A 21,949-nucleotide genomic window follows, 5' to 3' on the forward strand; every position below is an offset into this window, starting at 1 on the left:
AATATACGACTTGGTTTATGCTCTGATGGATTTAATCCATATATTTAAGCATTAGCAAAACCTTACTCTTATTGGCCAGTAATTGTCACCCCATATAATCTTCCTCCTGAAATGTGTATGTCTAAACCCTATATGTTTTTTAGTTGTCTCATTCCCGGTCCACATAATCCTAAGGCTCGTATCGATGTTTATTTAGAACCACTTATCGATGATCTTAAAAAGTTGTGGAGTGGTGTTCAAACATACGATATTTCAAGGAAGCAAAACTTTATGATGCGAGCAAGTCTAATGTGGACAATTAATGACTTCCCTACATATGGCATGTTGTCTGGTTGGGGGACTCAAGGTAAATTGGCTTGCCTGTATTGCATGGAGCACACAAAGGCCTTTAGATTAGAACATGGAAAAAAAAATAGTTGGTTTGACTCACACTGTAGGTTCTTGCCTAATGATCATACATTTAGGAGGAATAAAAAGGCTTTCAAAAAGGACAAAGTTGAAATGGGTGGACCACCACCTATGTTGACATCTGAAGAGGTTTGGAATACAGTCAGGAATCTACCAATAGTCATAGATGAGCCTCACATGTCCAAATCACAAGGTTATGGAGAGTGGCATAATTGGACAAAAAGAAGTATCTTTTGGGATCTTCCATATTGGAAAGATAATTTATTGAGACACAATCTTGATGTTATGCATATAGAGAAAAATTTCTTCGACAATATATTTAACACCGTCATGGATGTAAAAGGTAAAACAAAGGACAATGATAAGGAAAGAAAAGACCTAACATTGCATTGTAGGAGACCTGATTTGGAGTTAAAGTTGCAGGCTAATGGGAAGATTCTAAAACCAAAAGCAAATTACACTTTAACTACAGGGGAATCAAAGTTAGTTTATCAATGGATAAAAGAACTTCGTATGCCTGATGGTTATTCTTCAAATTTGGCAAGATGTGTGGATGTAGACAAGGGGAAGATGATTGGGATGAAAAGTCATGATTGTCATATATTCATGGAGTGTTTACTTCCTATTGCATTTCATTCATTACCAGTGCATGTTTTGAATCCACTTATCGAAGTTAGCCTTTTCTTCAAAGATTTGTGCTCGGCAACAATAAAGGATCATGACTTGGTTAGAATGGAAGAAAATATTTCAATGATTCTTTGCAAGTTGGAGAGAGTATTCCCCCTGCATTCTTTGATTCAATGGAACACCTTCCAATTCATCTCGCAAATGAAGCAAGACTTGGTGGACCAGTCCAATATAGATGGATGTATCCATTTGAAAGGTATGAAAAATATTATTGTTATTATGTCAAAATACTTCATTTATTTGTTTAAATCCATCTCCAATTTACTTAATTATAGGTTTTTGGGTGATTCTAAACGCTCAGTGAAAAATAAGGCTCAAGTTGAAGGATCAATTCTGCATCTTACTTGCACCGAGAAACAATTCACTTTTGTTCCCACTATTCAAGAACTTCATGTTGTCACCACGAAATCGTAGAAATGAAATGCCTTGTGGAATTGAAAGTTTTCCATCAATGTTATCCATCTTTAACCATCCTGGTCATTCTTCAGGAAAAAAGTTAATCCATTGGTTCAACCATAAAGAATGGAACTCTGTCCATGTTCATGTTTTGATCAATTGCAACGAAGTCAAACCATACCTCGAGTGAGTATATCAAATAATTGGCTTCAATTTTTGACAAAACTGATCTTTTAAATAAACCATTCTTGATTGTGTTAATATGTTTCACAGTTCATTCTTGCAATCTAAACAAATAAGCTCATCAAATGCATCAAATGCATCAAATGATATACATGCACATTTCCCTTAATGGTTTACGGGTCAGGTTTGATAAAACTTAATGTGATTAAGTTATGTGTTATAGAACCTAAAAAAATATATATGTCAGTATCTCTTTCCTTTGTAGGTTACAAGTGAGCCTTTAAATGTTAGAAACATACACTTAAGGGAATTGTCATATGGCCCTTTCACATGTGCTAATGAATGGCACACTTACTTCGTCAATGGGTACAAATTTCACACCCAGGCATGGAGCAAGGGGAAAAAACAATAAATAGTGGTGTTTATGTAAAGGGGCTCACGGAAGGAGGCCATGATGATTTCTATGGAATCATTAAACACATATATGAGCTAGAGTACAATTCTTCGAGCTCCCCGAAGAAAGTGGTGGTATTTTATTGTCAGTGGTTTGATCCATCACATAGAGGTACAATAGTGGATCCTAAATATGGAATTGTGGACATTCACATGGAGAAAAGGTATTTACCCTTTGATCCATTTATCCTTGCACATAATGTAAGACAAGTATATTATGTCCCCTATCCAACATCAAGAAAGGAAAAAAAAAGTTGGTGTGTTGCAATTAAAACAAAGCCCAAAGGTCGCATTGAATCTCTTGATATGGAAGATGATGTTCCTTACCAAATAGATGAAATGTCACATGTAAATGAAGTAATTGAAGTTGAAGGTATTTCGGGATTCCAACATTTGCAGGTTCATGAAGAAGTGGAAAAAGATAATGAATTTCAAGATTTTCAAGAAGTGGACAATGAAGAGGAGTTTGAAGATAGTGAAATAGGGACACTGAAGATGATTATACTGGAGAGGATAGTGAAGATGGGCAACTTGAACGAAATGATTCAAAAGAAGACAATGAAGAACATGAATTTGATGACGATTGAATTATGTGTTATGATTACATTATGTGATTGTTAGTGTTGCTATTTTCTTGTTTATGTAATAACATAATGATTCTTCTATGAAGGAAATTTTTATTATGTTGAGTGTGTTTTAATTGCAGTATGTTCCTTTCATTTATAATTGATAATATAATTTTGTTGTTATAGATGTCTTCAGGAGGATGTGACCAACCAAAACCTTACTTATCTACTCAAAATAAGGGAAAAGGGGTAATGAAGCGTAAAAGGCCACGATATGTGCTTAAAGTAAATATCCCACCCCCACCAAATGCACATATTGCACATGTACCTTCCCCATCCCCAACTTCTGCACATACATCTTCTCCTACCCCAAGTCACACACCTATCTCAGAAAATGTTGTACCTGCAGCTACATCTTTCCCATGTCCTAGGACAACAAACATACCATCTCAATCAAGAAGAGACATTTCTCCCACCACATCTTCCCCAACCCCAGTTGTGGCATCAACACCTTCTCCATCAGGTACAGGACCCTCAACATCATCATCACCATTGCCAAGGGTTACACCATTATCAACACCCTCACCACTATCAGTGCCTTCTAGAATCAATGATTGTGCTATTGGGGAAGGTGCACAGATTTATCTTGATAGAGGTGATGCAGAATCAAACATTGAGGATGACACTCTTGGTCATGCTCTTCCTATGATTTCACCTTATGGTCATGGGTAAGTAATGACCATAAATAAAATCTTTCACATTATTTCTTTTATCAATTTATTATCTAATAATTTCTTTATTACTTGTTTTTTTAAGGTTTCATCCATGTAGGGTTTCATCACAGGCAATCACATTCATCATTAAACAACAATATTGTCAGTCATGGCTTACATGGGGTTCAATGACTGATGAAGACAGAGAAATCTTCTTCAAACGTTTTAAAGTATTTTTTCTTATATTTAATATCAACAATACTTGTTATATTAGACTTGTTGCATTTAATCAAAATGTCTATTTCTTTTGGTATTGAGCATTTTTCATAATTGAATTCTCAGTTATTATTTCTTTAAAGTGTTCTATTAAAAAATTCTTCACATTTTTAACCACAAATTTTGTGTTTACATAGAAAAAAGTCTGTTGGAAACCTGAAGATGAGGAAAGGATTAAAAAAAACTTCCACTCAAAAGCTGCACATATAGGTTATCTGAAATGTTCATGGAAGCTAGAAAAAATGGGAAAAAGCCTATTTGGATGTTTGATGATGTGTGGACTTCTTTGCTATCCCAGTGGAATTCACCTGACTTTCGATCCAAGTGTATTCAAAATCAAAAAAATCGAACATCTGACACGGGTGGTTCTTTACACAGGTGGCTCTATTAGTACACATGAGCATGTCATTCGCATGGTATGTATTCACGAAACATATAAGTTGCATTGGAATTTGTTTGTAATTGGTTTTGAATTATGTTTTATGATTACATACTTATTCAGGAAACATATAAGTTGCATTGGATATTGTTTCTAATTGGTTTTGAAATTATGTTTTATGATTACGTATTATTCTATTATACAATGTTTGAAGGTTAGATATTTGATAATAGTACATTGGATAATATCAAGTTTAAGAAGTGGGATGATATTCTTTTGCATAAGAATAATATTATTTATGTTTGTTGTTTATAGGCAAAACAGTTAGGTCGTCCTGCATATATTGATGAGGTATTTATGCAGACTCATATACGAAAAAGTAACGGTGAATTTGTTGATTAAAGATCGAGACATATACACGTGAGTTATATTTTTTTGTTATTTTTCTTTATTTTAGTTACATATTGTACATATGACATTATTTTTGTGTATCAATAATAGGAAGAATTTCATAGTAGACTTTCTCAAGTCAGATCCAGAGGTTTGTATATTAGAATCTGGATCATCCCCCATAGATTTTGCAGAGGAACACAAAATTAGACTTGAAAGTTGGCTTCTTGCAGCAGGTGGCAAGAAGAAAGGTCGAATCTACAGGGTTGGAGACTTGGCTCATAACTTTAAACGTGTTAATACTCTCACCTATAATCAACCTTCAACTTCCTTTGAAGATTCACCAAGTGTTTTGTTGCTAAAGGAAGAAGTTCAAAATTATAAGGAACACAATGATAAACTCACCGAGCATGTGAAATCATTGGTTAGTATCATTCTTCCTTTCCTTCCTCCTGAAGCACGAAGTTTCATTGCACAACAATCTCAACAAGTACTGTCGCCACAAGAACCACCAAGGCAAAAGGAACCTCCTATGCAACAACGACATGACGATAATGATTATGCAGACTATTAGGATTAGGATTATGTTTGTAGTTTTTTTAACAACAAATTACATTACAAGTTCACTTGACTTTTGAATTGGGATCTTTAGTTATGTTTCAAGTGGACTTGACTTTTATATTATGTTATATATCTTTGAATTTGAAATTAAATATATGTTGGATTAAATTATACAGGTTTTAAAAAAAATCATTCATTTAAATGCATGAAACATTTTCATGGATGTACCTACAAATTTACCTACGGACTGTTGTTCATGGGAAATACATACGGACTGTTGTTCATAGGTATTACCTACGGACTGTTGTTCATGGGTATTACCTACGGACTGCTGTTCATGGGTATTACCCACGAACTGCTATTACCCACGGGTTCATATTTCGTAGGTAAATTACCGACGCCAACATTACATACGATTTTTTTTCCGTGGGAAATCTGTAGGTAATGCTGATTTACCTACGGATTTCTGCTGTTACATACGGATTTGGTCCGTAGGTAAATCAGGTTTTTTTTTGTAGTGAAAGCTTATAAAAAATTTTGGTGCTGGAAGAGCTGTGATGCATCAGGGATATGAACATACCTTCTACTTTAGATAGCGAGCAAGATGCAATAGCAGTTAACATCTTAATAAGGGGTCTAGAAGAGGTCAAGAGGATGTTAGAGGTAGAACAAACTATCCAGGGTCTATTTTTTGTTGTTGTATTCCGTGGTTTTGTAGCGGAAAATGATGCATTTTGGGGTTGAAGGCTTATGTTTGTTGGTTATGTTAATGGTTCTTCAATGTTATAGGATTAGTTTATGTTTGGCTCATGTCTATGCTTATGTGGTGTTATAAGTTTGTGGTTATCTAGATATGAAGGTGAGTGTAGTATGAATGATGTACTATTAGGAATCTAATAAATTTATATCCAGTTGGAATTCTGTTAGATTGGGGTGTAAGGCTGATAAACAGGTTGAAACTGTAATTTCTTTTATAGGATTGAGACAATTAAGAAGGAATTCATCTAATTTAATCAATTTTTTATTAAAAGAAATAACTAACATATACTGCCTTGTTTTATGCGGATGGGTCTTGACAATAAGTAACATGTACTATAAGATAATTTTATTCGGAAGGGCATAGTGATATTTATTATGACAACTATTTAAACATTCTTTTGAACCGAAAACGAAAAGAATTGTATAAAATATGTCATCTATAATAAATCAAAATGGAGTTAGGCAATTTGGAGGAAACATTTCCTCAACACAAAAGTTTGATAGAGTATGGTTCCATATTTTAAATTTATTATTTTTTAAAAGTTTTTGTGAATTTAAAGTTTACTTTTTAAGGAAAATGTTATTTTTATTGACAATTGAATTAAAATAATTTAAATAAATATGTATCTAGAGTATTATAATTAAAGATAATAATAAGGAAAGTAATGATTCAACTAAATAATTTAATATAAAAAATAATCCAGACCATTATAATATAGTGAAATTTTAAAAGGTGATAGTGATACAACTTATTTTTTATTTAATAATGTAGTATTATTACAATTGTTTTTAAATTATATTTAGATAACAATTATATATCATCATGTATTTGGAATAAAAAAGATTTATGTTCTTCCTATTTTAATTAGAAAAAATGATTGAAAAATAATATCCCAAATTAATTAAATAAATAAATTCTTCGAATTGGAGTTAGAAAAGTGATTGCTAATACCCAAACGGGCGAAGTAAGGTTTGTTTCATCAGAATTCACTATTTTTAAGAACAATATAACTTCTTAAGTGTGAAGTTCCGTACCACGCTATAAATAGAAAAACTCCCACAAATTTAATTCTCCTCAGTACAAATTTTTGTGCCAGTGGATAAATCCACTAAATCTACAATTACAAAATGTAAACAAATATTCCAGTATTACACAACTGTGATGGAGCTTCTAAATTAAAAGTCTTTTTGACAGATAAAAACTGAAATGTATTTTCACACACAAAAGAGTGGGTAATAAAAAATGTATAATCAAACAAATGATCCAATGCAATTTCATGTGAAAAGAAAGTTCAAACACATATTAAGAGAACTATCAAATGCAAAGTCTTCATTAAGAAAAATACTTTCACAAAAAAATAAATGAAAACAATAAACATAGGGCTCGAAGGCTGATCTGTCTCCTTAATGCATTCCTCTTCGTCTTGCTCTTCCTCTAATTCTTCTCAGAATCTGGTTCATCAATGTAAATGTTTTTTATGTGTGATATTTTGGGCCAAAACTCTCCAACATGGGGTTGATATTTTTCACATAAATCATGGCAACCTTCAATGCACAAAGTTTCAAGTGCAGTGAGATGATGGATGTTATCTGGGAGAGATACCAAATTTGTACAAGGAATTATAGAAAGTGTTTTCAGATTACTCATAGTTCTAAACCAGTCTGGAAGTGTTTCAATATTGTCGCAACTTTCAATTATCAAGCACTGTAAGGAGTTGGCAAATTCTTGAAGCCATTTAGGCAAGGTCACCAGCTGTGATAAATTTGAAAATAGAACAGTTTTTAACTTTAACTTGTGGTTTTGTTCTTCAAGGTGGTTGCCCTTCCACAGTTCCAAGTCCAAATTACTGCAGGAATTAACACTTATTTCTTCTAATTCAGGAAATTTTTTACCATCAAGCCGAAAAGACTTTAGACTCTTACAGTTACCAATATTCAATGCTTTAAGAGCAGGGAATTTCACATCTCCGAATATAGACTCCAAATTAGGACTTGATTCAATAGACAGAAATGCAAGCAAGTCCAGACTAGCTATCTCATTCTCAGGCAAAATAGATTGCTTTGTGCAAAACTCTAAATGCCTGAGACTGATTAACTTTCTTAATCCTATTGGCAATGCTTCAAGCTCTATGCATCCCTCAAGCCTTAACACTTGCAGATTTTGGAGCTTGCAAATAGACTCGGGGAGTCTCTTAAAGTTAAGATTTTTGCCAATGTCCAAATATCTCAAATGTTTCAACTTAGCAATGGTATGGGGCAAAGTCTCGATTGTCGATCCCCATAAATCCAAAACTCGCAAATATTTGAAATTTGACACACAAGTATTTATTAAAGCTTCACCGTTGGTTTCTTCTGTACCATTTGGAAACAGTATGGTTCTCACAGCTACTGATTTTTTATTGTATAAGTTGGTAAACAAACTGCTTTCAGCAAAAGACAGATGCCGAACATTATCTGGAATATTTTGAATACTGGAACTTACATGTAGACATTCATCCTTTGCAACAAATAGAGCGAGATCATGCACCAAATCATGTATTGTAAAACGATAAACAGAGCCAAGTTTGTAAAATCTTGAAGAAAAGATCTTGACAAAAGTTCATGCAAATATTGATTGGCCACATCTTCAAGGGTCTTGTTCTTTTTTGGTACTGCAATGAGTCCAAGTGCCCCCCACATTGAAGTTATTTCATAATTAGCAAATTTATAGTCCTTTGGGTAAAGGGAAAATATAGCAAAACATTGTCTCCAATTTATTTATTTTTTTATTTTTATTTTTATTTTTTTTATCAGCAATGAATAAATAAAATTAAAGGGATACTTCAGGGGTATCCCAACCCATATACAGTAACCAGAAGTGGACTTCTTATATCATCCACAAAAGAAACTCTCCTTTATGGTTGGAGCAGAACAACCTTAAAGTGAGAAAACCATACCCAAAAATATAACCAACAGGTTACCTCAAAGCAACATTCAACTTTACCGAAACACCCAGAACCGAGGCCACCTACATTCACCTCGCCACGCGACGAGTTACCCATGCGTGTTGCATAACTTCGGCGACCACCGACTACACACATATGGAGAACGCCGCTTCCTCGACCGGCGATCATGTTGACCTTTGCATAACTTCGATGACCACCGACTACGCACGCATGGAGATCGTCGTTTCATCGACCGGCGATCATGTTAACCTTTGCATAACTTCGACGACCACCGACTACGCATGCATGGAGATCGCCGTTTCATCGACCGGCGATCATGTTGACCTTGTATAACTTCGGCGACCACCGACTACACACATATGGAGAACGCCGCTTCATCGATCAGCGATCATGTTGACCTATGGAGAACGCCACTTCATCAACCGGCGATCATGTTGACCTTTGCATACCTTTGGCGACACCGACTACGCACGCATGGAGATCGTCGTTTCATCGACCGGCGATCATGTTGACCTTTGCATAACTTCGACGACCACCGACTACGCACGCATGGAGATCGCCGTTTCATCGACCGGCGATCATGTTGACCTTGTATAACTTCGGCGACCACCGACTACACACATATGGAGAACGCCGCTTCATCGATCGGCGATCATGTTGACCACGCCGCTTCATCAATCGGCGATCATGTTGACCTTTGCATACCTTCGACGACCACCGACTACGCACGCATGGAGATCGTCGTTTCATCGACCGGCGATCATGTTGACCTTGCATAACTTCGGCGACCACCGACTACACACATATGGAGAACGCCGCATCATCGACCGGCGATCATGACATCCTTCCCCATTTATTTGTAACTTCTAATGCAGATAAGGGGATTCAGTATCCAATCTGTAGAAGAATAGTTAAAAGAGGAGCCCCTGTGCTTTAGCCACTGCCAGGATTTAAGCTGGACTTTCTGAACAATCTCCTCCACATCTACTTTCCCTTGACTAAAGACAACAGAATTCCTTTGCTCCCAAATACTTGCCACTGTAGTTGCCCACACTCCTTTCCAAAAGAGGTTTTGTCTACTACTAAGTTGGGGTAGGTAAAAGCTTTCAAAATGAGATAAGATGGTATTCTGCTGGACCGAAACAATGCCGATCCATCTAAGACATAACACCCACACCCTCTGAGCAGCATCACATTCAATGACATGTTTCCTCCTTTAACTCACACATAGCGCAGAGAATTGTATTCAAGATCACCCCTCTTCTGCTCAAATTTTCTCTTGTAGGTATTCTACCTATAAGAACTCTCCATGTTGTGGTTAACACACTGGGGAAGGTTTTGATTTTCCAGAGATAACTGAATACAACATTTTGGGAGCTTCTAACCGGGTGAGCTATACATTCATACGCAGCGTTAACAGAAAAAAGCCCCGAATCATCGAACCTCCACACCCGAATATCTTCCTGATCCCTTGATAGCCTAACTCTTGATAAGTGCATAGCCAGATCTGATTCCAACATGCTTTCCCACTCAAATCTAGCTCTTCTCCATCTATGTTTCCATTCCCATATTGAGTCTGCCCAAGAGCCAACCTCTTCCACTTTTTGGCCCTGGTTCAAAGAGATTGAATAGAGCCTAGGAAAAAAGGTTTTGAGACTACTATTACCGGTCCATGCATCCTCCCAAAATCTTACTTTGTCTCCACTTCCTACTTTCCATACAATTTGTTGATTAAACCAACCTTCTCCTTCACCCTCCGTGCACACTTTATGTAGGTCTCTCCACCATCAGGATTGGACTTTTATTGGTGTTTGTCGGCATTCTAGATCCACCCCATACTTGGAAACCAACAACTCCTTCCACCTCCCTTTCTCTTCAGATATCAAGCGCCACCTCCATTTAGCCAGAAGAGCATAGTTGAACTTCCTTATATCTCTGATTCCCAACCCACCTTCCTCCTTTGGTTTAGACAGTACTTCCCATCTTACCCAAGCAATCGGTTTTTCCTCCTTCCCCCAACCCCATAGGAACCTCCGTTGTAGGCTGATTATGCTTTTGCACACACAATCCGGTGCTTTATAAAGCGAAAGATAAAAAAAAGGGACATCAGTTATAACTGATTTGATGAGACAAATTCTCCCTGCCAAAGATAGAAATCTCCCTCTCCATGCATTGAGTCTGGCTCTCAGCTTACTTAGAACTGGCTCCCAGAAAGTAGTCTTTCTTGGATTCCCCCCCACCTCCAAGCCCAGATATTTAAACGGGACTCTCATCTGATCACAATTCAATGTCTTTGCATAGCTTACCATGGCATTTCGGTTAACATTTACACCTGCAATTCTGGATTTATGGAAGTTAATCTTCAGACCTGAGGCTAGCTCAAACCCCCTAAGGATTGCCTTAATAGTGACCACATTCCTATTAGACTCCTCACATAAGAATAAGGTGTCATCTGCAAACTGTAGAGAACAAAGTTCAACCTTCTCTCTTCCAATCTTGACACCTGATAGTAGGTTAGCCTTCTTTGCTTGCCTTACTAACCCGGCTAAACCCTCTACCACCACTAAGAAGAGAAAGGGGGCAAGGGGATCTCCCTGCCTCAAGCCTCTTGTTGGCTTGAATTCCTCTGTTGGGCTACCATTCACAAGAACGGATACTGATGCAGATTCCAGACATCCACGCATCCAATCGACCCATTTACTTTGGAATCCTAACTTCAGGAGCATATCATAGAGAAATTCCCACCTAACTGAATCATAGGCCTTTTCAAAATCCACCTTCAAGCACAACCCAGATTTCCCACTCCTCCTCAGATCCTCTACCACTTCATTTGCCATGAGAACACTATCAAGTATCCCTTTATCTTTTAAAAACGATGATTGGCAGTCATCAATAACAGAGGGTGGCACTTTTTTAATTCTGCCCGCCAACACCTTTGATATGACTTTATATATAGCCCCCACTAGAGATATTGGTCTATAATGTTCTAGCTTAGAGGGATCCCTTACTTTTGGTACCAGTGCTATAAATGATGCATTACACCCATTTGGTATATAACCTGTATCATGGAACACAGCCAAGGCTGTAACTAGCTCATCTTTGATATAGTCCCAGCTTTTTTTTAATGAAATTGAAGTTGAAACCATCCCGGCCAGGACTCTTAGATCCTTCGCACTGCCACACCGCTTCCTTGATTTCCTCCTCTGAAAACGTTGCCATAAGAGACTGGTTTTCCTCCTGGTTTAGTCTTTTAAATTCCATTGCATCAAGCCGCACCCCCAGGTCCTTTGTTGCTTTAAATCTATTCTCAAACAACTTCTTTCCTTCTATTCGAACCGTGCAAGGTTCCTCACACCATTGACCCCCAATCTCCACACCCTTGAGTTCATTTCTATGTCTTCTCCATTTAATGGATGAATGATAGAATTTGGTGCAAGCGTCCCCGAATTTCAGCCAATTCATTCTAGCCTTTTGACTTACAAGTGAGTCAATTTTCAGACAACATTGAGGTCCTGGCAGTCCAAGCTTTCAATTTCTTGTATGATGGCTCTCCTCCTGGTATGTAAGTTTCCATACACATCTCTATTCCATACCTTGAGGTCTCCCTTTAGCCTTTTCAGTTTGTCCTTGAGCTTTGTTATTTCATTCCCCTGAACAACATATGACTGCCACATTTCCTTCACCATCCCAGTGAACCCCCTCTCCATATGCCATGCATCAATGGTTCTAAACGGTCTAGGCCCCCAGTCCTTGTCGACCGATTTAACCACAATGGCGCAATGGTCCGACACTTCCCTCCACTGTATATACTGCTTGCTACTTGGCCATACCTGTAGCCACTCCTCAGATACAAGAATTCTATCCAACCTACTTTTTGCCGAGCCATTTGCTTTAAACCAGGTGTATTTTTTCCCTACTAGAGGCAGATCTGATAACAAATTTGTCTCAATGAAATTTTTGAAACCGTAGGTCTCCCTAGAGCACCCAACGCTTCCATATATACTCTTCCTCTCACTTCTGGTTCTAACTGCATTAAAATCCCCGCAAAAACACCATAACAGATCCTGTGATGCTGCTTTAATGTTAGATAACTCCTCCCATAGCCTCTCCTTATCTGTGTATGTACAAGCAGCATAGACATTTACAATTACGCATCTCAGATCAGATCTAAGGAGTTTCCCGAAAAAAGCAATGAACCTTTTTCCCATGACATGACTCTCATAACCAAGCACAGACTTCTTCCACATAGTCAATAGACTACCTCCTCCATTTTCCCCTTCATTGTGTATCCACCCCACCTCATTATCCCCCCATAACGCAAAGCATCTAGCATCAGAAAATATAGTGGTCTTTGTTTCTTGTATGCAAACAATTTCTGCTCCCTCACCCGCAATAACTTGCCTCAGGTATCTGGCTTTGGTTCCTCCCCCCAGACCTCTAATATTTAGATTAAAGATCAACATAAAAACCAGGCTTCTTCCCCTCCTCAAACCTCTGCATACACTCCGCGTCTCTCATTTCCATACACTTATATTCCTTAACCACCTCTACTTCTTCTCTTTTGCAAGCAACACCCATACGTTTACCCACTTCCCATAGCATACCTGATTCCTCCACAACTTCCAGATCGCATATCCGGACGTTACAATTAAAGATGTCTCCATCAGAGATTGTTGTTGTAGGCGTTTCAGCTGAGTAAGAAGAATTCCTTAACCAAGCAGCTCTGTCACTTATTCTTATCGAACGCCTGGGATGGGTGCTTGGTTCTCCCAATTCCCACAGCCCTTTCTTCTTACTTTTACGAGGTGTGGACTTATTCACGAAGCCCCTTACCATTAGCTCTTCGCCACTATCCCTCTTTCTTTGTGCAACTTTACTCCCCTCTTCAAGCTCCTGCCATACCAGTTCTTCTACCTGACTTCTAAGGGGCGCATCGGAGTCAAAGATCTCTCTCTCTTGCAGATTACCCCCTCCACACCCTTCCTCATGGGCTGGGCCTTGATCTTGGCTTTCCTTCAACTGGGCTGACTGGTTGCCATGGTGGCCCAACGAAATAAAAGGTGTGTAAAGAAAATTACTATGCTCCACGTCCACCACTATCCTCGCCAGATCATCATGTTTAGGACAGCTATAACCTTCCACTTTATCAAATACCCACGCTGACAAGTTGACTAAAATCAACTCTTCTGAACCCTTGTGGATCTCCTTTTCCTCATTCGTGAAACTCTGACACACTTTAAGCCGACCTACTATTCCTTTTGTCATAGACTCCCCAGAACCGGACATTTTTGTCTCTTGCGAGGCCTGGTCCCCACCTTCGTTCTCCTCCCCCTTCTGCCACGTAGCCCCTCCGTCGCACCGCTACACCTCCTCCTCACAGCTATTGACCGACAACTCTGTCTCTTCTACGTAGGTGTCCACCGAAGATACACTATCGGAGGAGCCAAACTCATAAGCACTACACTTACACGGATTTCCCTTGGCGCTTGGGTTTTCTTCTTCAATAAAAATGCTATAAATTTTATTGTTAATCCTCATGTCTTTCTTCAACCTTGCATTACAATTTTTCAGAATCCTGACTTGGAACCTAGCGAATTCTAAATTCTCCCATACCAGCGTTGAGTTGTCTACAGACACCAGAGTTTCCATTTCTCCTACTACTTTGGCAAAACAATCCTCATTCCACAGGGAGAAGGGCAAGCCATAGCATCTGACCCATACTAGTTTATGATCCGCCACATGATTCTCAGACCACGGTTTTATATAATCAAAGATGCTATCGAACCATTCCTTGTTGAGGTTAAAAAGAGCCTCCATGCTTTCCTCTACTCTTGGAGTGATTAGGGTCAATCTATCACCCATATACCTCAACCTGACCATGTCCATACCTCCCTTCACAAACTCCTCTTCCAGATGGGCAAAGTCTAACTCTGCATTAAACTGGCCAATTGAGCTTTTTTCCAGCCACGGTAAAGACTGTTGATGTGTCTTAAAAACTGGTCCTTTCCATTGCTGTTGAGAGCCTCCAACAACTGCTTCAACAAAGGATTTCTTTCGAGCTTTTTCCACCCAGACCTCCTTCTTTATTGATGACCCAGTTACCCCTAGACCTATCACACTTTGCTTCCTTGTTTCTTTTGGCAACTCCAGTTGTTGCTTCAAGTCTTCCTTCCTCTGCTCCCTTCCATCTTCTACCCCATTCCTTGGGTACCTCGGAACATTAACGTGCAGCTTCAGATTTCCTATATAAATTTGGTCAAGTTCCTTCTCCAATCTCCCAACGTTTCTCACCTCAAAAAATCTCACAAAATGTATATACACTACAAGAAAAATCCAATTTATCTACGGACAAAATCCGTAGGTAACAGCCAAAATCCGTAGGTAAATCAACATTACCTACGGATTATCCACGAAAAAAAATCTGTATGTAATGTTGGCGTCGGTAATTTACCTACGGATATTAGGTCCGTGGGTAACGAAAACAGCATTACCCACCAACTGCAGTCCGTAGGTAATACCCACTGACTCCAAGTCCGTAGGTAATGTTAATATACTTTATTTTTAAAATTTTAATTATTATTTGAATCTTTTTTTTTATTTTCAATTATTATATATGTCATGGCAATTATAATTAATGTTAGAACTAAACTGCAGCAGGTGGGACTCGAAGCCAAGTCCCTTGAGATATGTCCATAGAAGCTTTAACCACTACACCAGTCAAGTTTTGTTGTCATGTTGTGATTATTATTATATTTATAAGTATGATTATCAATATTAATATAATTAATAAAATAAAAATTAATAAAATTCTTCATATATTAAATATCATCATTATTATTAATATTATTAATATTGTTTAATATTATTAAATATTATTAATATTATTAAATATTATTAATATTATTAATATTATTAATATTATTAAATATTACTAATATTATTTAAATTATTATATTAATATTAATAATAGGTATAAATTAGTTATGGTTATTATTATTTATGAATATGAATTATGTTTTTATAATTTTTCATATTATATTAATGTTTTTAATATTATGTATATAATTATTATGATAATAGTTGGTAGGTAATAGAGATCAGTGGGTGATAGTTCGTAGGTAATAGAGATTTGTGAGTAATAGTTGGTAGGTAATAGAGATCCGTAGGTAAAAGTTGGTAGGTAATAAGATCCGTAGGTAATAGTTGGTAGGTAATGTTGAATTTACCTACGGATTCAAAATTCGTGGGTAATAGTTCGTAGGTAATGCTGAATTTACCTACGGATTCAGAATCTGTAGGTAATGTTGTTCGTAGGTAATATCCGTAGGTAATGCTGAATTTACCTACAGACTCAGATCCGTGGGTAAAAATCCATAGATAATACTGATTTTTTTTGTAGTGATACTGGATCCTGGCTTTGTTCAATGACCCGCAATAACTTTCCAATATGATGGCATAAGATCATAACTTAATTTAAGGGCAGGTAAAATGTCATCTTTTTTCTGAGGCAAATTCCAAATTTCATTGTCTCGCACATATTCCCATTCACTGGCCTCAAATTTCGAGAATATTAAACTCCCTAATGTTCTCACTGCCAATGGGACCCCTCTGCATTTTTTCACAATTTCTCTCCCAATATTTACTAAGTGAGGATTATTTTCCTCTTCTCCTTTTTTAAATGCCCACTTGACAAAGAGAGACAATGAATCCTCCTCAAAAAGATATTCTAAAATGTGAGAGGGAACAGTGCCCATCATGGAAGCAATTGAATGACTACGTGTGGTCACAAGGATTTTACTTCCTGCTGCATTTAACACGGTCTTCGTTCCATACATCGTCTAAGACGAGTAAGAATTTTTGGCCGGAAAGTTTGTTTTTCAGTTGATTTTGCAATTGCTCCAGATCCAACATGTTCAAATTCTGTTGGTGAGGAGGAGCATCCTGATCATTTGCAGAATTGATGATTTTGATAATCAGTTGTTTAATGTCAAAGTCATCAGAAACACAGACCCACATCTTCATTGGAAAACACTCCTGGATCCTGCTGTCATTGAACACAAACTTTGCAAGCGTAGTCTTTCCCAAGCCTCCAATTCCCACAATGGGAATAACAGAAACACTTGTATCATCATCATTAGAATTTTGTAGCATCAAAAGATCTATGATCTTTTCTTTATCGTGTTTCCTTCCTATCACATCTGAATCACTCACACGGGAATGTGTCATATCTCTCCGATGCACAACACGTGTGTCAACATCAATTATTTGAAGACTAAACTTGTGTCTATCAGCTGCAACCTTGTCTAGTCTGTTGCTGATATCTTTAATTTGTTGAGCCATTTTGTAACGAAAGAGAAGTGGATTAGAGCTTGAGAAGAAGTGACTTACCTTGTCATTGGTGGTACCACGAGCTGTGACCAGTTTTTTTCGCAGTGTTTGGCACTCAAATTCATCCAAAAGATCTTCGGCATCGGAGAAAACAGTTTTGAGCTGAGCTAGCCACTCGCGCAGCTGATGGTTGTGCTCCTGCTTTTGCTGAGCATCTAACAGTACAGCACAGCCTTGACTAAAGAGAGAGTCTTTGTAAGATCTCGAAGATTGTCATATAAACCCACCAATCGAGCAGCTTCTTGAAAAGCATGAGAAGCAATCTTTGCTATGAGTGACTCTGCGATGCTGAAGAGAAATGACTCGGCCATAATTGTCTAAAATGCTAACAGCAAAGGAGAGGAGAGGATGAGATGGGAAGGCAAAACAAAGTCATCATTGTTGATGAGAGAGTATTTGCCCAATGGATTGCAGAATTGTTCAATAAGTAATACCACTTGCTTTGCTACTATCTTTTTTATATATAATGTCGAAAGAGGAAGAAGACTATGAAGTATTAAATATTTTTCTTCCAGGTCAGAACATGCCCAATGGATTCCCGAACTGCTCAATAAACCAACAATGCCACTTGCTACCATTATTTAGACTACGAAGTATTAAATATTTTTCTTCCACGTCACAACATGCCATTTTCCACACTCAGAAAAAGGGAAAAAAACTGGGGAAAGAAATTTGCTTAAAAGCCAATGCAATAGTTAAGTAGTTTTTCTTACGCATAAGAAAATATGTTTTGCCGGAGTTAAAATATAATGGTGAGCATATGAATATCTATCTAATTTGACATCATTAAAAAATATTACAATATATTTTAAACTAAAATTATGTCAAAATATCTTTATAATATATTTGTAGGGGTTAATTTAGAAGGGTTGTTGAATTAGTCTTAATGTTATTTAATAAGCTTGGTTGATAGTCTTATTGCACAACGTTTGATATATATATATATATATATATATATATATATATATTGTATTATGTAGCTTAAGTGCTTATTCTTAAGTTATTTGATTACTAGTTTATTAGTTAGTTAAGTGTTTTGTTATTCTCTTATATAGAACGGGAGCTTATATTATTCTTATTAATGTAACTTATATCAAATGGTCTTGTATAAAAAATAAAAAAAAAATAAAAATTGGAATTTTTGTTAGGAATTTTAATTAAGAAAAATAGTAAAATTTCAAATATACTCAAAATAGAAAGAACTTGATATTTCATTCTCTGTTTCACACTATTCTTCATTCCACTCACTTCCTCGTTTCATCTCCTTTGTTCATCATCCACTCAGTCGCTCTACTCTTTCTTGCTCCATTACACGCTTCTTTTTTAATTAATTTTTTTCTGATTAAAAAAGAGTTGCATTGTGTGCACTATCTTATTTTAAAAATGCTTTCTCTCTTTTTATTCTTCCTTTCTTCCCTCTTTCTCTCTCTTAAAGAATGCATGACTCATCAAATCATTTATATTAAGTTGTATCGTATTATATAGGTTGGGTTCGAATAATTTTTAAACTCTTACTAATATATATAATATCGATATGGAAACTATTTTAAATATAATAAACATTAATTATAGTAATTCCATTAGTTTCTTCTCAAATTATTATAATATATAAAATAACATTGACCTTAAATAAAAAATTAACATTTAATATTAAAAAGACTGAAAATAGGACCGAATATAAAAGGGCAGAAAGAACAAGTAAAGCATAAAAATGACACATATGATTAAAAAAAGGCATAACAACTTCAACTGAAAACCATTGTTTCTAACTAAATTGAATGATCTAGTTAGAAAACATCCTTTTTGGTTAGAACGTTTTGACGTCCACTGTGGGCAGGTAAATCAATCATACGCTATTTTTAGAAATGCAAGTGATAAAAAGGACTATGACAAAAAAAAAGAGGGACAATACATCAAATCTTGGACATGAAATATCGCAAACCTTCTAAGTGAAACCATGTCGCATTTGTGAAGTAGTAGGATGGGAAACATATCATTTGGGATCATTGGAGGGTGGTCATATACCAAAAATAGGAAATTTGACTAATCTTCATTTCAATTTTAGTTTACTATGCACTCTTTTTTTGTTGTGATTCACTATTTCTTTTCTTTTTTATTATTTTAATAGCAATCTCTCATGTTTTAAAGCATTATCCAATTGGGTGTGGTTGACAACCAGAAATTTCCCAAACCAACCAAATTTTCTTAATTAATTTAAATCTTCTTAAACTAGCATATTTATGATTAATCAAAAAAATTTAATTAATTTGAATTCAAGGTCTCTTAAATTAGGATGTTTATGTTTTTGGTAAAGATAGGTTTATTTACATTTATTTTAATTTTGTCTAAAATTTTGATGAAGTTTTACCTCGTGGCTTCTAGGATAAGTTTATTAGTAATGACGAAACCCAAGTTGATGTGCATCACATCCTCCTAATTTTCTACAATGTTGTAGCTCTACACAGTCCGTCATTTCTCACTCGTCACCATTATAGTCTCATACTTTCAACACTCTCTTTCTACCCTCATAATAAATAAATTGACATGGTGTCGAGCTCTTACTCAATCCACTATCAGAAAAATAAAAATTATGTATAAGTCTTAACTTGGCATGGTGTTGAGCCCAAGCATGGTCCATTATCAAACAATAAAAATCATGTCTAAGTCTTAACTTGGCATGATGCCGAGCCCAAGCTAGGTCCACTATCCAAAAATAGAAATCATGTCTAAGTCTTAACTTAGCATGGTATTGAGTCCAAACTCGGTCCACTATCATAAAAATAAAAATCATGTCTAAGTCTTAACTTGGCATGGTGTCGAACTCTCACTCGGTCCACTAAATAGAAGAGCAAAACCCATGTAAAGTCTTATCTTGACATAGGTGTTTATCAGTTGATTTTGCAATTGCTCCAGATCCAACATGTTCAAATTCTGTTGGTGAGGAGGAGCATCCTGATCATTTGCAGAATTGATGATTTTGATAATCAGTTGTTTAATGTCAAAGTCATCAGAAACACAGACCCACATCTTCATTGGAAAACACTCCTGGATCCTGCTGTCATTGAACACAAACTTTGCAAGCGTAGTCTTTTCCAAGCCTCCAATTCCCACAATGGGAATAACAGAAACACTTGTATCATCATCATTAGAATTTTGTAGCATCAAAAGATCTATGATCTTTTCTTTATCGTGTTTCCTTCCTATCACATCTGAATCACTCACACGGGAATGTGTCATATCTCTCCGATGCACAACACGTGTGTCAACATCAATTATTTGAAGACTAAACTTGTGCCTATGAGCTGCAACCTTGTCTAGTCTGTTGCTGATATCTTTAATTTGTTGAGCCATTTTGTAACGAAAGAGAAGTGGATTAGAGCTTGAGAAGAAGTGACTTACTTTGTCTTTGGTGCTGCCATGAGCTTTGACCACTTTCTTTCGCAGTGTTTGGCACTCAAATTCATCCAAAAGATCTTGGGCATCGGAGAAGACAGTTTTGAGCTGAGTGAGCCATTCTCGCAGCTGATGATTGTGCTCCTGCTTTTGCTGAGCATCTAACAGCACAGCCTTGACAAAAGAGAGAGTCTTTGTAAGGTCTGGAAGATTGTCATATAAACCCACCAATCGAGAAGCTTCTTGAAAAGCATGAGAAGCAAGCTTTGCTATGAGTGACTCTGCGATGGTGAAGAGAATTGATTCGGCCATAGTTGTCTGAAATGCAAAGAGCAGAGGAGAGGAGAGGAGAGGAGAGGATGAGATGGGAAGGCAAAAGAAAGTCAACTTTGTTGATGAGAGAGTGTTTGCCAATGAATTGCAGAACTATTCAATAAGTAATGCCACTTGATTTGCTACCATTTTTTATATATAATGTTGAAAGAGGAAGAAGACTATGAAGTATTAAATATTTTTCTTCCAGGTCAGAACATGTCCAATGGATTCCCGAACTGCTCAATGAACCAACAATGCCACTTGCTACCATTTTTTATTTTTCTTCCACCTCACAACATGTCATCTCCCACACTCAGAAATCCGGAAGAGGGAAAAAACGGAAAATAAAAATATTTGTCAACAAAAATTTTAGACTCGATTAAAAACAAAAGCTAAGAGTTAAATAATTTTTATTACGCATAAGAATATATATTGTTTTGCAGGAGTTAAAATATAATTGGAGGGCATATGAATATCTATCCAATTTGACTATCATTCAAACAATTTTATAATATATTTTAAATTAAAATTATGTCAAAACATATTTGTAATATATTTGGAGGGGTTAATTTAGAAGGGTTGTTGAATACGTCTTAAATGTTATCTAATAAGCTTGGTTAATAGTCTATTGCACAGCGTTTGATATATATGTAGTCGTTTGTCCACAAAGTTTATATTCTGTGGCTTAAGTGCTTATTCTTATTTAGATTATTAGTACATATTAGTTAGTTAAGTTATTTCTTATCCTCTTATAGAATTAGTTAGCGTCATAATTAGCTTATGTTAGTCTTATTAATGTATCTTAAATCATATGGGCTTGTATAAAAGAAACCAAAGGAATTAAAAAAATTGAAATTTAAGATTCTGTTTTTACTAATTTTAATTAGGCAAAATAGTATAATATCAAATATACTCGAAATAGAAAGGACTTGATGTTTCATTCTCCTCTCACATTTTTTTATCGGCAACAAAATAAATAAATAACAATCACTTGAGGAGTGATCTAATCCTTGTATAAAATCGCACAAAAACGAACGACACCTCTCCTAGAGACTTGTCACTAACTTCTCACTAAACCTAAAACTAAAAATTATAGGCCAACAAAATCTGAAAAACAAACTCATGAACAGACTAACA

At 36.3% G+C, this 21,949-nt stretch overlaps 1 protein-coding gene and 2 pseudogenes across 2 annotated transcripts; 1 reads left to right on the forward strand and 2 right to left on the reverse strand.

Moving 5' to 3' along the window:
• The first annotated feature begins 270 nt into the window (after positions 1–270).
• Positions 271–1,509, forward strand: LOC150029635 (uncharacterized; annotated as a pseudogene).
• Positions 1,510–7,005: 5,496 nt separating this feature from the next.
• On the reverse strand, positions 7,006–17,593 carry LOC137815991 (disease resistance protein RGA2-like; annotated as a pseudogene). Its single transcript, XR_016521032.1, has 2 exons — positions 16,122–17,593; positions 7,006–15,036 (listed from the first exon to the last, which is right to left on the reverse strand). The product of XR_016521032.1 is annotated as a disease resistance protein RGA2-like (transcript).
• Positions 17,594–19,675: 2,082 nt separating this feature from the next.
• On the reverse strand, positions 19,676–20,926 carry LOC137815992 (putative disease resistance protein RGA1). The gene has a single exon (XM_068619099.2). It carries the CDS (start codon positions 20,807–20,809, stop codon positions 19,898–19,900), a length of 912 nt encoding a protein of 303 aa, XP_068475200.1. The 5' UTR covers positions 20,810–20,926; the 3' UTR covers positions 19,676–19,897.
• Positions 20,927–21,949: the final 1,023 nt, after the last annotated feature.

This window comes from Phaseolus vulgaris, chromosome 1 (genome assembly GCF_051622355.1).
Source record: "Phaseolus vulgaris cultivar YP4 chromosome 1, ASM5162235v1, whole genome shotgun sequence".
Classification (NCBI taxonomy): Eukaryota; Viridiplantae; Streptophyta; class Magnoliopsida; order Fabales; family Fabaceae; genus Phaseolus; species Phaseolus vulgaris.

Excerpts from the sequence above, each read along its gene's own strand:
- LOC137815992 (XM_068619099.2), bottom strand. The coding sequence starts at position 20,809 with ATGGCCGAATCAATTCTCTTCACCATCGCAGAGTCACTCATAGCAAAG.